Source organism: Euprymna scolopes, chromosome 40 (genome assembly GCF_053919585.1).
Source record: "Euprymna scolopes isolate OS-2025 chromosome 40, ASM5391958v1, whole genome shotgun sequence".
Classification (NCBI taxonomy): domain Eukaryota; kingdom Metazoa; phylum Mollusca; class Cephalopoda; order Sepiida; family Sepiolidae; genus Euprymna; species Euprymna scolopes.
In genome coordinates, this window is record NC_136521.1 from 47333337 (window position 1) to 47350095 (window position 16759).

A 16759-nucleotide genomic window follows, 5' to 3' on the forward strand; every position below is an offset into this window, starting at 1 on the left:
CTTTAAAGCCCCCCCACCTTGTCAACTAATTTTTTCACGCATACGAAACTACAGCCATAAAATAGACTAACTCCAAGACTACAAAAATATTTACAGAGCTAATAACTTTTCTCCTTCCCCCCCCAACAACCAATATGCCTGAAGACGGCCGAAGGCCAAACCGACCGAAATGTTACAAATAACACTCAAGATGACAACAATAGCCCGATAAATACAAGTCGTTGTTGTGCAGAGATGGTGTCAATTTCTACAGATATTTTCAGAGTGCCTTTCATGACTTGAAACCCTACCGTGCTAGAAAGCTATTAACGCCTGAAAGTATCTTGTACCTCTATAAGGCCACCATTCGCCCATGTATGGAGTATTGTTATATTTGGGCTGGTGCATCTGGCACTAGTCTCTCGCTCCTAGACAAGGTTCAAAAGAGTCGCCAACCTGATAGGTCCTGAACTGTCAGCTAAACTTCAGCCTCTGTCACATGGACGAAATGTTGCATCCCTCTGCCTGTTCTACAAGTACTTTAACGGTAAATGCTCTGACGAACTGCAAGCACTTGTGCCCCCTCGACGTAAATACCCCGACAAACAGTTAAATCCCACCCCTTCAGAGATTCCTAGATGCAAGAGAGCCTTATACTCCAGTAGTTTCTTCCCCAGAACAGCTAGACTTTGGAATTCCCTTCCGGGTCCCTGCTTCCGACTGTACTAACATGCAGAAGTTCAAGTGTAACATGAACCGACATCTTGCTGCCCAACTTCCTATACAGTACCCCTGATGCTTATGTCCCTGATAGTATCCCCCTACAACAAAGTGGCAATGTGCCTTGTTTGGGGTGAAAATAAAAAAATTAAAAAGCTTACTACCACCCCCGCCCTTATTCCTGACCATAAATACTACTCCCTCATCTTCGCTATATTTCTCCCGAATGCTAAGCACACAATTTAAAAAAAATTTTTTTTTAATTTTTTTTAAATAAAAATATTTTCATGCCACAGGAATGATTTTGATGGAAATCCGAGCAAGATCTACAACAAAACATTCGATCAGTGAAGGTGAAATATTTCTAAACGGAGGCAATTTAAAATGGTCTCAATTCAAAGTGTCTGTTCGGGAAGCTGGATTTTTTTTTCTACACAAAAACCGACCATATGTCTAATAATCCTTGTGGAAGACAGGTAAATAGGGACACCATCTTTGCAATATTAAAATAAAAAGTTTTATTTATAAAACTATGCATTAAAAAATATGCTTGCAAATAAAACTTATTTTATTAAAAAAAATCCGATATGGTAAGTTATGCGTGCTTTGTTTACGATTCAATCGGAAATAAAATTTAAGAAATCTGTGTCGATACACAATGTGTCTTTGGTTGTTGCTCATTCTAGAGTGAATTAAGTATATTTGATCCGGATCTCGTCCTGGTTTGATGGATGAAGTCATTCTAATGTCACCCATTGAACAGACATTTTAATTTATAAAAAACAAAAAAAAAAAAAACAAAAACAAAAAAAAAAACTTACCGTATGGATAGATATAAATGGTCCGTTTCGTAATCTCTGTACATTAAATATGTGCCAACGAAACAGTCTTTTAATGCCATTTCTGCTTCCATCTTTCCAAAAAGAACAGGGTTGATCCTTGGAAAACAAAGAAACGCACAAATTATTAAACAAAAACACAAAAAAACACAAAAACAAAAACACACACAAACACTAAAAAACAAAAACACTAAAACTAAAACACTAAAACTAAAACACTAAAACTAAAAAACAAAAATACAAAAACAAAAATACAAAAACAAAAATACAAAAACAAAAATACAAAAACAAAAATACAAAAACAAAAATACAAAAACACAAATACAAAAACACAAATACAAAAACACAAATACAAAAATACAAATACAAAAACACAAACACAAACTAAAATACAAAAACAAAAAAATACAAAAACAAAAAAATACAAAAACAAAAAAATACAAAAACAAAAAAATACAAAAACAAAAAAATACAAAAACAAAAAAATACAAAAACAAAAATACAAAAACAAAAATACAAAAACAAAAATACAAAAATACAAAAACAAAAATACAAAAGCAAAAATACAAAAGCAAAAAAAAAAAAAAAAACAAAACAAAAAAAACGCACAACTCAATCCCGCGAGACAGTTTCCCTGTGGATGACACTTTAGTCGTCTTTAAATCCAAAGTCAACAAATTCTTATAAACCCAACCCTAAATGTAATAACCAGTTCACATCATTGTGAAATCTTAATAATCCCATAATGTTCCTCATCTTTGGGTTAGCAATCACTTATCCTATTAACATTAATCTTCAAGTGGCCCTTGGCCTTCATAAGTCATTATCAGCGGCCCTACCGTTTAACAGCGTCACCGACAACGGCTCTCCAATATGGACGATTATCCATAGCCAAAAAACAGCTAAACTTTGACGAATAATACCGTCCAATCGATCAAGTTGTCTATCAAAGTGGATCTTGGTCGACCTTGATTTTTCGATCCTGGCATTCTAGAAGTCAATACTAAATACTCTATGCTTCTTTGGCGATAAATATGTCCTAAGAAAGTCATTCGTCTTTTCATGATGGTTTCCATCAGCATTCCTTTAGTGCCACCAGATCTAGTTCATATTTCCTTGTTAGAAATGTGATCTTTCCAAAGTACTACTTACATTTGTCTCACAAACCAAATTTCTGCGCTATTAATGCGTTTCTACGTTTTGGGGCAGATAGTCCAACTTTCGCAACCATATAACAATACACACCAAACATACGATTTAAGAATGCGTTGTTTAGTTTTGAGTCTGATGGTATTTGAGCATAATATCGAGTTAAGTTTGATAAATACTTGTTTACTCCGAGCTATACGCGATCTTACACCACGATCGTCCTGTAGATGTAATCCATAATAATTGAATGAACCCAGCCGAGTAACTGACGCGGCTCCAATTGTTAAATCACAGATATGACAGACAGATATCACGATACTAAAAGTCTTCTTTGCATTCAGGTTCAAACCTAGCTTTTCACTCTTTACTATTTCTAGGTTGTTTTTTTTTGTTTTACGGCATATCAACCTTTTTCAGGTTATTTAATGCCGAATCTAGTTATTTTGAGGAACGATTTTTAATGGAGTATATTTTTTTTTACGTCAGATTCTATTTAACCTATAGTTGGGACCCTAACAGGTACTACCACTCCGGGTCAGAGTGGACCTGGGAGCAATGGCAATTAAAGGGTGGCTCCACACTCCCCAAGGCCCGCAAGGTGGGGCCTCACCATCGGATATAGTTTTAGGTCATATCCAGGACCACTATTTCTAGGAGTTTGAGATCTTTGGATGTTGCAAGGAGAACGGTTTCGTCCGCATAACCTAAATTACTTAGTTGGCGTCCACGCACGGATATCCCAATAGGGATCTGAAATTACAACGATGTACAGGGTAGAACAAAGATGTCGCCATAAACAAAACACTACAGCTTTATTTTAAAACGTTGAAAAAAAAATCAGTTCAGGTAACTTGATTATGTAGTAGAGCTGACATCTATTCAATGTAGCCGCCTTCAGCCTACATTACCACCTCGATACGGGTTCGGAACTGAGAGCATGCTCTTTTCATAAGCGCCGACGGGAGCTCAGCGAATGGCGGCAATCAGACTAGCATTGGTGATGTGGGCGGTCAGGTCAGTGATGTTCTCGACACATGACCAAACGAAATAGTCCAGCTGGTTCAGGTCGGGGAGGAGGGGTCACTGAAAGAAGGGTACAAAGTTGTAGCATTTCTGAAGCCAAGCCCGAGGCCTGAGTCTCGGAATTTATGGGCCGGCGCAGAGTCCTGCTGTCACACCCAGGGTCTGCTAGCGACCACCAAACTTTTCAGCACATCCAGGTATACTTTGGTGTTGACTCTCAAGCCGATTTCGAAGATGTGAGGTGGCCTGATGTGTCTCACCTGAAACCGCACCAAAGACTATAACTGTGGCCGGAAACTGTTTTCATCACCCTAGGCATGTCCCTGTTATTCGTGGCAATCCAGCGATGCATTTTGAGTGTGCTGGTAATGTAATGGTCATATTGTCATAACTTGGATCGGTAGAGAGCATGAGTTGTACAGCGGCACATCTCCAATCGCGCTCGTTGAACATTGTGTCACTTTCAGACATGATAGAAGGCTCCTATTGCTGTTTGGATTTGTACACAACTGGTCAACTAGTACATGGTCTCAAGAAAAAAAAAAAAAAAAAAGCAAACGAAATGATGGAACCAGGTCTTTAGGGCGGCAATTTTATCGTTCCACTATGCATTTACACAGATAAATCCTTAGTTGGACTTTGTTTTTTGTTTTTTTACAAAGTTTTCTCCATCATATTATGGCTTCTCCGTTCAAGATTTTTTTAGTATTTCCTTCATCAAGAAGTGAACCATTCTGTCGGCTTCTTCTCGACAATCATTTTGTTTCTTTCACGAACGCCAGTTTTAAGATCATATTTATTCTACGTCTATGAAAGCCATCGCTAATATTGGCAGATTTAGTATTAGACGGGGGGAGGGATTGGTGTCCAGGAGAGCTGGGGGGGGACCCTTACACCATGAACAAGAATTCTTATTCCAGAACGAGTAAAATTAATTTCTCAAATAGTTTTGCAACACTTTGGTGGCCATTTACTAAAACGAAAAGGACATTAAACCTAAATAATTATTCCGATTTGGATCAAAATTCGTTACACGAAATCAAAGGCTAAAGCTTAAGGGGTCTTAAATCTATATTTTTCGAGTTATATATATATAACTGGCAGGGAGACCTGGCGTTGCCCGGGAATGAATGAGGATCAACGAATGTTCCACCGTCCTATATTTTATTGGAATTTAAATTTGCAAAAATCGCCCATTTTTTTAAAAAAAATTCTCCCAGCAGTTACTTAGTCCACAATACATTGTAGTCTACATTGCCCTGTAGAGAAGGTGTTTTTATAAAATCATTTTCGTATAATGGCTTGAATTAAAGTTTGAAATGCAAAAGTCAAATATGGTTCAATTGTGCTCAAAATAGAATTTAATATATATATGCATAAATATATATAAAAAGGTTTGTGTTTACTATAACCTTTTTACTCAAATATCACGCAAGTATAAATCATATAGAATATCTGCATGTATGAACACGTAATAGTTAACTAAAGACGATCATCCATACTCCCCCCCCCAAAAAAAAAACAAACAAAAAAAACTATAGGTAATTAATTAAAAAATGAATGTTTAAAAGAATATGCAAATTAGCTTGATCTTTTGCAGATGAATACAATTCCACGACCCATATATAACAAAGTTGTATTTTTCGTTTTAAATCAATAGAAAGCGTTTTTAATATGAATATCAATACACACAAAAAAAATTATAGGAGTATAGATTATAATATAGTCCAAATTATTACAAATAAGCTCAATATATATATTTTTACGCCTTCAGAGCATATATACTTGTAAGTTACATTCTAATGTAACAAAAAAAATCCGTCTACCATCATTATTTATTTGTAAGGCAGTAATTAAAATATAGACGTTCGCCTATATATATATATATATATATATATATATATATATATAAATATAAAGGAAAAATGTGCGGGTGTGTGCACATTTTGTGGATGTCCGGCAAAGGCTTTTTCGGGGGGGGGGGAGGGTATGCGTCACTGCTTCTGAGAACTTTTTATATACTCCCTAGATTATAATATATCCGATTTACGAAAATGGGTCGCGTGTATCTTATTTAAGCGACTTTTGCACGCTATTTTCACGATATTTCTTGGTCTCCGCACGTTTCTTTGCCTTTTCCATATAAAGAAAGCGAAGCTGAAAGTGAAGGCGTGTTCTCAGCCTCTCATACCGAGACGTCCAGAAAGCAAGGAGCTTTGATCAATGCGGGAAAAAACCCGTCTTAGACAATTTCTATTTATTTGGACACTCCTCTTTATGGGGAACTGGTTTCCCCCCCCACACCTTGGGAAAACTGGCTTGCAGCCAAAGTTAAGTCGCGTGATGTTTGACCTCATTAAATTTACGCACTTGTCACTTAACTTTTTAATCGTTAAATTCAAACGCTTTTCACTTCCTGGCCGAGCGGTAAGGTGTCAGGGTTTATCCCTTTCTTTTCCACCTTCACGTCAAGGCTTCGCGTTCGAGCCTACCTCCCTACCAAAACTTCTTTTACACCGACAAACACCCAGGCAACGCCAGGCACTCATGCTAGTCTAATATAAAAGCGAAAATGTGTGCGTGTTTGTGTGTATTTTTTGTATGTCCGCCAAAGGCTTTTGGGAGGGGGGGGCGCTCGGAGAAATCACTAAATCTTACAACTTTTTAGATTATATGTCCGATTTACAAAACCCAATCGCCTGAATCTTATGTTACAAAATTCGCGCTGTGATTTCATTTTCTTTACTATGGCGTGATGTTTGATCTAGAAAACCACATGTTCATGTTTGTTTAAGCACCTGCTTTTTAAACATTTAATTTCACCCTTCCTCACTTCTCTGCCCGCGTAGCGTCATGGTAAGTTGTCAGGCTATTCGCTTCAAGGCTTCGGGTTCGAGCCTACCTCCCCTTTTTTCTTTTACACTGGGGCAACATCGGGCACCCCCGCTAGTCTATTATAAAAAGAAACTGTACGCGTGTTCGTTCGTTCCCTAAAACAGCTTGACAGATTTTTATGAAATTTCACTTTCTGACAGTGTTCTTACGTTTTGTATCGATAATCGAAAAATATCCCATGAAAGAAGGGACAGGTGATTTAGAGCCCAATTGAACCATGATACCCTACTTTTGCATTGTAAACTTTTGTTCAAGTCATCTTCTATAATGTAAATCTCGTCTGTCTGTATGCTTGTACGTACATGTTTGTATGTCTCGCAAAAACTTTCGATAGAAACGACGGATCCTAACCAGATCGGTATCATTTTGAAGCGCAACGTCTCGGACGACAAATATCGAAAAATTGGCCCAAAGCATTAATTCCTTCCTCCTAAACTCATTTTGTACAAGGAGGGGTCGATGTTTTTGGCAGCCATTTTAGCAAGTCATCTTCACCATTGGATTGACTTCGGTTAATTTCAACACTTGACTTCTGGTCGCGTCATGGAGACATCGGCTAAGACGTCAGATTTTCTTTCCCTTTCTTTTCCACCTTCGCGTCACGGGTTCAAGCCTGCCTGCCACCACTTTTTTAACACCTCTCTTCACCCTGGCTTCCTTCTGTTTTGATTTCCTCCCCACGCTACTACAATTTTTTTTAAACATCTCTCCACAATCACGGGTTCGAGCCTTCCTGCCTACTATCACTTTTGCGCTCAACACAGCTCCAAACATCCGGGCAACGCCGGGTACCCAGGCTAGTTATATATAAAAAATAATTTTATAAAAACAGTAGATTCTCTACAGTGCAATGTAGACTACCAATTTACTGTGGGGAGGCATGTGAAGTTTCTTCCCAGTGCACCGCGATGGGTCCAACAAGAGCAGGCAATCAATTGATTTGAAAAATGGGCGATTTCAGATTTAGATTACAATAATATTAAAAGGAAACATTCGTTGGTCATTCAATCCCGAGCAACGTCGGGTCTCCCAGCTAATTATATTTAAAAAAAAAAAAAAAAAGTATGGACAGATTATTTTCTTTGGCTACTGGAATGTAACTTATTTCATGTATCCACAAAATGTTATAAATATATTTTATATATCAATTTTTGGTAGTTACTTCAAAAGTGCTCAATATTTAAGTAGAGCTGGGTAATACGTTATGAAAATATATGGCAAGTAAGCTACAGAGAATATTCCGCGTTTCATCCACACAGGTCATGACGATTACCTACTTGGATGAAACGCGGAAGATTCTTTGTAGCTTACTTGCCTTATATAAATAAAATCTGTGATATGCACAGATGTGTTTGGTATACCAGATCTGGTCATGGCATGTCTGAAGTAGAAACCTGTTTACATTGTCAAACCGAATCTTCAGTACCGTTAAGAAGGCGAAGACTATCTCGCCCACTAATTCCTCCCTCTCCCGTTCCACATCTTGCAGTCGTTAGAAGAAAGTCGATTTGAACAACAACACTGCATTTCGCGCCATAAAACAAAAATGTCTCCATGAATCAAGTTAAAATCCTATTCGACGTCTGGCCATCTGTGACCGAATTGACCCAGATCTTCAGTTCTGGAGGTTATTTTAATCAGCAGGATTGTGTGGATGTCTTAAGACGTTTTTCTTTTTCATATGCAAGAAGAAAAATCTGTGGCGTGTGTACGGGAGAGCAAGGACAATCGCCCGCGAAGAGTCCTCTGGCGTGACGACAAAGAGGAAGGGTCGGGGATGGTTGTCAATCTAAATTAATAATCACGAACAGAAGCAGTGTCTTTACACGCGCACATGTCGACAAATACATTTATATGAAAGCAGTGAGAAAAAAAAATCTTGTTCCCACGTGTCCGTCGGCTTTCGACTTAGGATTAATTGAAAAGTGCATCTGTTAAATATGAACGCCAATAAATGCATATCAGTGCACAGATCTTAATTTCTACACTTTCATGTTGATAACTCTGTACACACGGCTTAGATATCATTGACAAAAGCGTGCACCTGCCCAAATGCAAGAAACATAAAATAATTATCAAATGTACCAAGAGACATTGATGCGGATAAGACAAAATTTTATGACTTTCAATGTGGAAGGAGAAATCAAGGTTCTGGTCGGAACAGGACTGAAGGAGGTCGCTGAGTTTACGTATCTGGGCAGCAACAGTTTCCACAGAGAGAGATATCGAAATTCGCATCTCAAAAGCATGGGCCGCATTGGTTGGGCTGCGTTCAGTATGGACTTTACGGCTAACTAACTGAAAAGGCAGGTCTTCAGGGCAGTGGTAGAGTGTCCTTGTTTATGGTGCTACAACAACCTGGACACTCACCAAAAGATTGGAAAGAAAACTAGACAGCACATACACCCGTATGCTACAAACAGTAGCAAATATATCTTGACAAAAATCATCCCACAAAGCAGCAACTTTATGGCAACCTACCTGCCATATCTAATACCATCAGGGAGAAACGCCTACGATTTGCCGATCAATGTTTGAGGAGCAAGCATGAATTGGTAAGTGATGTATTGTTATGAACTCCACGACACAGACGCGTAAGCAAAGGACGACCTAGATCCACGTAATCCAACAAATAGCACACCACGCTAACTGTGAACCTGAAGATCTGAGGCAGCTGATGGAAGACAGGAAACTATGGAGAGGAAGAGTCGCATTGGTTCGGGCAAGGAACCGTGCTGATGATGTACCAAAAGGTTATTTTAATAAAAAGCATTCACCTGACACCAGGCACCTTCATAAGAAACAAACTTGATCAATTGTAAAAAAGATAAATTTTCAGTTCATGAGTGACCAAATGGATATTGCCGCAGGCTATGGAATCAGTTTTGCCAATTTTAAATTCTATGGGATCTATTGCGTTCTATTATGCATAAATATTGATCTCAATGAATACGATTGTATGCTCAGGCCAAACTGATTTTATTTTCTCACAAATTTCAATTCTAGGCTTTATACTCGAGTCTGAGACACAGAGTTGAGCTCGGGTATCACTAGACTTGTGTATCTTGTTAAATATGCAGGCTGTATGCATCAATAAATCGTTTGGACAAAATCGTGCCCCTGGCAAAAAAACAAAAGGTCAGTTAAATTAAAAAAGAAAAAAAAATTAATCTGACACCAGGCACATGCATGGAAAGAAACAAACATGATCGACTGAAAAATAAAGTTAAAAGTATGCTCTTTGAAAGATCATTTTCGGCAAAAGGTTACACAGGTGTAATTAAAGTCAGTTCAATCCAGTGAAATGACAATGGTGGAATAACCCCCCCCCCCTTTGTGTGGCTGCAGTAGCAATATCGTCCCAACGGAGCGTTTCAGATGGTCAAAAATAGTTATATAATAATCGAAAATTATATCGTTGTTAGATTATTTGAACCTAACGAATCAACCTGTTGAATTCCCGTGCGTGCATCTCTTTCCTAATAACGAACTATTCATAACTTTCACAGACAATGAATACAGGTTAAATTTTCTTACATCGGTATGTCGTAATTCTTTTAACCACAACAGAAATGAAATATTTTAGGAGAGTATAGCAAATAAAAATTGGTTAGAGTCAAACTGATTTGTCAGCTTAAAGTGCTATTCCCTGATGGGGCCATATTATCTGCCGAAGCATCCGTTTTTAAACTATTTTTATGAAGAAATTTAAGCCAAGTACATTATTTTTAGGTGAAATGAAAAAAATTAAAATTGGTTAGTTAGAATAAAATTGTGATGTGTCAGCTTAAATATTATTTCGTTTCTACAAATCTGGATTACAATTTTATTATACTATCAGGGAGACACGACGTCGCCCAGGATTGGATGATGATCAACGAATATTTCACACTCCTATATTTTTATTGTCATCGAAATCCGTGAATTCGATCGGGAGGAATCTTCACATACTTCCAAGCTGTAGCTTAGTCCAAAATCATATTTTCAATTGCACTCTAGAGAAACTGTTTCTTTTATAAAATTTTATATAAACTTTCCAGTAAAAAAGAAAAAAAAATTAAGAAATTTACGTGCGGGGTCAGATCACGTCATGCAAAAAACAAAAAACAAACAAAAAATATCAACTTATTCAGAATTTTCACAGCTGGTTGTTCTATCATTGTTGCTAAGCGACGATATGGAAAAATGGCTTTACCGATGATAAATTAAAATAATGGTTTCGATTATCGATAAGTATTGGAGGTATTGGAGGTATTCTGAAACATAACCTGACTTCCGGCATAGTAATTGGTGAGGAGGACGATTCCAATGAATTCAGATATTACAGATTTCAATTTTAAAATCGTCTAATTGCAAAAAGAATTTACTTTTCTGGGTTAGGGTTAGGGTTATCTACTTATAAATGTAGAATTTTTTTTTAATTTGACAAACTTAATTTTCTTTTAATTCTTTTATCCAAGATTGATAAACTCACTGAGATTGTCATCCATATATTCCATTTGTGCCATAATGTCCTTTTTAACTGTACCATGTACAGTTATCGAGCCATTTTTTTTTTAAACCAAAAGCTCGTTGGATTCCAGTTTTATTGGCAGTTGAAAGAAAAATTATCATTTACGGTAAACTAGCAGAACTCGTTTCTCTGCGTTGCGCGAGGAAATGAGCAATGTTAAGAAAATATCATTAGTCTTTTTGAATTGCTAAGCACCCATGTGACAGAATTGCTAAGCACCCATGTGGCAGAATTGCTAAGCACCCATGCGGCAGAATTGCTAAGCACCCATGCGGCAGAATTGCTAAGCACCCATGTGGCAGAATTGCTAAGCACCCATGTGGCAGAATTGCTAAGCACCCATGTGGCAGAATTGCTAAGCACCCATGTGGCAGAATTGCTAAGCACCCATGTGGCAGAATTGCTAAGCACCCATGTGGCAGAATTGCTAAGCACCCATGCGGCAGAATTGCTAAGCACCCATGCGGCAGAATTGCTAAGTACCCATGTGGCAGAATTGCTAAGTACCCATGTGGCAGAATTGCTAAGTACCCATGTGGCAGAATTGCTAAGCACCCATGTGGCAGAATTGCTAAGCACCCATGTGGCAGAATTGCTAAGCACCCATGTGGCAGAATTGCTAAGCACCCATGTGGCAGAATTGCTAAGCACCCATGTGGCAGAATTGCTAAGTACCCATGTGGCAGAATTGCTAAGCACCCATGCGGCAGAATTGCTAAGTACCCATGTGGCAGAATTGCTAAGTACCCATGTGGCAGAATTGCTTGCGGAAGTATGGCACAAAGCCAAAATAAATCCGGTAACTCCCCCCTCTCCCCACAAAACAAATTAAACCAGTGCATCATGTACGAGATGAAAATAAAATAGTTACTACGAATAAAAATGCTGAAAAATTTAATTGAAGGTTATAAAAAAAATTTAAAAAAGAAAGAAATGACTTTCTATGTAAATGCTCGGAAAATAAGTTAACGGGACCTTTATACCGTAGCACCCGAATAAGAATGAAATTATCTGGCGTGACCAGGCGTATTTCCGAAAGGAATCTTTTACACGTAAAATTGTTTCACCGAAGTAGGATTTTGTAAATTTTAAGTTGCCTTTTAATTATCAGTAATACATAGTTATGATGGTATGACGTAAAGAAAATGTGGTATTTGATTGGTTTGGTCGTTTTGTTTTATGGTATATCAACCCCTTTCGGGTTATTTCATGCCGAATCCAATTATTTTGGAAATAGTATCCATGTTGCATCCAGTTATTTTGTAGGTTTTTATTCTTCAAGCCGTTTGTATCTTCAATCGATAGTTTGTAAAGTTTGGTTTGGTTTTATAGTGAATGTTATGGTTTTTTGTTCCCTGCCCTGCAGAATATGAATGAGTTTTGTCAATGGGAGTGAGAAAGGGTTAAAGTATTAATGTTTGGTACATTTTAAGTAAGGAAACGAGTCAGGAAGTGGGGGAGACAGAAAGAGAGGGGGAAAAAGGTGGATTGTTTTTGTAGAACATAAGTTTTTCAAACGGAAGTGGAAAAACAAAAAAAACATCAATGTTAGGTGCATTTCGTCCCAGGGTTGGTTGGTTGTTTTACGGCATATCAACCCTTTTCGGGTTATTTAATGCCGAATCCAAAGGTTTAAGAAAATTTTTTTGATAGAATATATTTGTTGTTTTCAAGTCTGTTTCTATTTAACCCATAGTTGGAACCTTAACAGGTACTACCACTCCGGGTTAGAGTAGACCTAAGGAGCAATGGTAATTAAAGGGTGGTTCCACACTCCCCAAACCCCACAAGCTGGGGCCTCACCACTGGATATAGTTTAAGGTCATATCCAGGACCTCGTCTCAGGAAACCAATATCTTTAGACAGCCTGATCTGGTAGCATCAGTGTGATATTTGATATTAGAATTAATAGAAGTCATATGGATGTATTTTAAAATGTCGAAAAACAAAAAAACAAAAAGGATATATAAAGAGGTTGGCTGTTCATATCTAGCAATTGTTTAATGTTCCTATTTACTTGCCTCTCCACGAGGGCAGATTTAAACACAAGGTCGATTTTTAATGTGGGGAAAAACCCAGCTCCCTCAAAAGGGGCATTCTGGATGGAAACAAAAATGAAAATAGTCTCAGTCATAAAGGATTTCTCCTTCACTTACCTAGGACAGAAAAAGTAAAGCGTGGTATCAGAACAGATACTACACTTCATTCTTAGCCAAATTGGTGTTCGTTAGAGTCAAAGTACATACAAATATGAAATGATGTAAGTTAAATGATTCTTTGTAAGTTTTGGGTTTAAAGAATGAAGAATTGGCTTTGTTATTTAGATACAGTGTAACCCGGATATAAGACTCACTCTGTGGTCCATTATCTCCCTATTATATCCGGGTTATTTAAATCCGGGGGTTCTTATACACTGTACATTAACACAGGTTCTAATTTGAAACCAGGGAGTCTCTTATATCCGTTTTTCTTATATTCGGGTCTCTTATATCCGGGTTACACTGTACACGAGATTTGATGATTAAACTTCTGGTGCTAACACATGTAAACGTTGTCGGGAGTCTACACGTAAACGTCGTACATGAAACTGCTCATGGGTAAAGCAAGGTGAAGTTAAGAGGAGACCAATTTCTGGTCAAGGATTTTGGACTTGTCTATTGTCATGGCAAAAATAATTGGTTACTGAAGCCTTTTAAATTGAATTGCAGAATCTGATGGTCATCAGCGAGTGTAGAATCTAGAAATGAAAAAGTGTTCCTCGCCTAGAATTTCACGAAGTAGTCGAATGATAGATATGTAGCATGTCAGTTTTAGGAGCTTCGATTGCTATTTTCATTAGCCTATGAGGATATACATTGTTTTCAGGTGTGTCTGTGTGAACTTTGCTATTAAGTTTCATGAGTGAATGTCTTTCTAAGTAACGTTTATTTTTCATCCCCCCCCCATCACTAATATGCAGAAAAAAACCATTGTTAGCTAATCTATATATTAATACGATAGCGTGTGCGTTATTTTCTGTGTCATGCTTACATTCGGGTCGTTTAATTGTTATGTACTTCCATTTATTGTCAAATAATTTTACTAAGAATTCTTCATAAGTTTTGGTTATGGCGGAAGGAACATACATACATACATACATACATACGTGTGTGTGTGTGTGTGTGTGTGTATGTGTTCCACTTCAAGCTGATGTACCCAAGTCATATTTTTTTTTGGAAATTTCAACTTTATAACATACAAATCGATAGAACAATAACTATAATAATATATACGAAATCTGCAAGAATTAAAATATATTTAAGCATACTTTACGACCGGGCGACGCCTGGCGCCCCAGATTGCTTAGATATGGAATTTCAATTGTTACTATTTTTTAAAAATTTTTTAGTTTATGCATGAAGCGTTATCGTACAATTTTTTGTGGCTTGTTTTATAATCCACAGAGATTCGAAAAAGTAGTCAAGAATTAAAATATATAAATGTTAACCTCTACTAACCTGACAAGTTTCTATTGGGTTTTGCTCACTTTAAAAACATTTAATCTGTTCGAAAAGGTGTCTAACGTTAAAAAAAAGAAAGAAAAGAGGGGAAAGGGAAAAAAAGAAAGAAAAGAGGGGAAAGGGAAAAAAAGAAAGAAAAGAGGGGAAAGGGAAAAAAAGAAAGAAAAGAGGGGAAAGGGAAAAAAAGAAAGAAAAGAGGGGAAAGGGAAAAAAAGAAAGAAAAGAGGGGAAAGGAAAGAGGGGAAAGGGAAAAAAAGAAAGAAAAGAGGGGAAAGGGAAAAAAAGAAAGAAAAGAGGGGAAAGGGAAAAAAAGAAAGAAAAGAGGGGGAAGGGAAAAAAAGAAAGAAAAGAGGGGAAGGGAAAAAAAAGAAAAGAGGGGAAGGGAAAAAAAGAAAGAAAAGAGGGGAAAGGAAAAAAAGAAAGAAAAGAGGGGAAAGGAAAGAGGGGAAAGGAAAAAAAGAAAGGAAAAAAAGAAAGGAAAGAGGGGAAAGGAAAGAGGGGAAAGGAAAGAGGGGAAAGGAAAGAGGGGAAAGGAAAGAGGGGAAAGGAAAGAGGGGAAAGGAAAAAAAGAAAGGAAAAAAAGAAAGGAAAAAAAGAAAGGAAAAAAAGAAAGGAAAAAAAGAAAGGAAAAAAAGAAAGGAAAAAAAGAAAGGAAAAAAAGAAAGGAAAAAAAGAAAGGAAAAAAAGAAAGGAAAAAAAGAAAGGAAAAAAAGAAAGGAAAAAAAGAAAGGAAAAAAGAAAGGAAAAAAAGAAAGGAAAAAAAGAAAGGAAAAAAAGAAAGGAAAAAAAGAAAGGAAAAAAAGAAAGGAAAAAAAGAAAGGAAAAAAAGAAAGGAAAAAAAGAAAGGAAAAAAAGAAAGGAGAAGGAAAGAAAGGAGAAGGAAAGAAAGGAGAAGGAAAGAAAGGAGAAGGAAAGAAAGGAGAAGGAAAGAAAGGAGAAGGAAAGAAAGGAGAAGGAAAGAAAGGAGAAGGAAAGAAAGGAGAAGGAAAGAAAGGAGAAGGAAAGAAAGGAGAAGGAAAGAAAGGAGAAGGAAAGAAAGGAGAAGGAAAGAAAGGAGAAGGAAAGAAAGGAGAAGGAAAGAAAGGAGAAGGAAAGAAAAAGAAAGGAGAAGGAAAGAAAAAGAAAGGAGAAGGATAGAAAAAGAAAGGAGAAGGATAGAAAAAGAAAGGAGAAGGATAGAAAAAGAAAGGAGAAGGATAGAAAAAGAAAGGAGAAGGATAGAAAAAGAAAGGAGAAGGATAGAAAAAGAAAGGAGAAGGATAGAAAAAGAAAGGAGAAGGATAGAAAAAGAAAGGAGAAGGAAAGAAAAAGAAAGGAGAAGGAAAGAAAAAGAAAGGAGAAGGAAAGAAAAAGAAAGGAGAAGGAAAGAAAAAGAAAGGAGAAGGAAAGAAAAAGAAAGGAGAAGGAAAAAAGGAAAGAAAAAGAAAAAGGAAAGAAAAAGAAAAAGGAAAGAAAAAGAAAAAGGAAAGAAAAAGAAAAAGGAAAGAAAAAGAAAAAAAGGGGAAGGCGCACTATTTGGCTCCTAAAATTTAAAGTTTTGAAAATGAGTTAAAATTAAATGATACAAAATATTGTTAGAAACTCACCCAATACGTTATTGTGACATAAAATCTCTGGTAAACCCATTTTTTAAAATCATATTTTCAAGTTAAATTTAATTTTTACGGTATTATTTTGTATATTGTTAAATGAAAGTACAGAATAAGACCCCCCCATGTTAAGAATGACTTTCGAAGTCACATTATTATAGTAATTGTCTGTGTTTTTCTAGTGGCATATGGCCGAGTGGTCCTAGACGTTGTTTACAGTTACCAAAAGGTGCTGATGTCAATCCTGAACGAAGGCAGTGAAAAGTAACATTCAAAACAGAGAATCAGCAATTGTTCCAGAGCCTAGCTGGAGTCCGAACACGGTACCTCCGTAATAATAATAATAATAATAATAATAAAGGGTTGCGTTCGAGACTCCTAGCAAACGATTCCCCAGTTCGATACAACACACCTGATGAAGGCCGGAGGGCAAAACGGCCGAAACGTTGTGACTATAACAACCAAGATGAGGAAGTCAGTCCGACAATCTCAATGTTATTATTTGAACACGGTATTGTAAATTCATAAGTACCTCATTCTTTTCAGAATGTG

At 37.0% G+C, this 16759-nt stretch overlaps 1 protein-coding gene across 3 annotated transcripts in view; it reads right to left on the reverse strand.

The window, feature by feature from the left end:
- LOC145265543 (uncharacterized) overlaps window positions 1–16759 on the reverse strand; it is a 197473-nt gene that overhangs the window by 12726 nt on the left and 167988 nt on the right. For all 3 annotated transcript variants that reach the window (XM_080121507.1, XM_080121506.1, XM_080121505.1), the window contains exon 2: window positions 1521–1637. In XM_080121507.1, the coding sequence (XP_079977633.1) occupies window positions 1521–1637 (117 nt within the window). The remainder of the gene's footprint in view (window positions 1–1520; window positions 1638–16759) is intronic.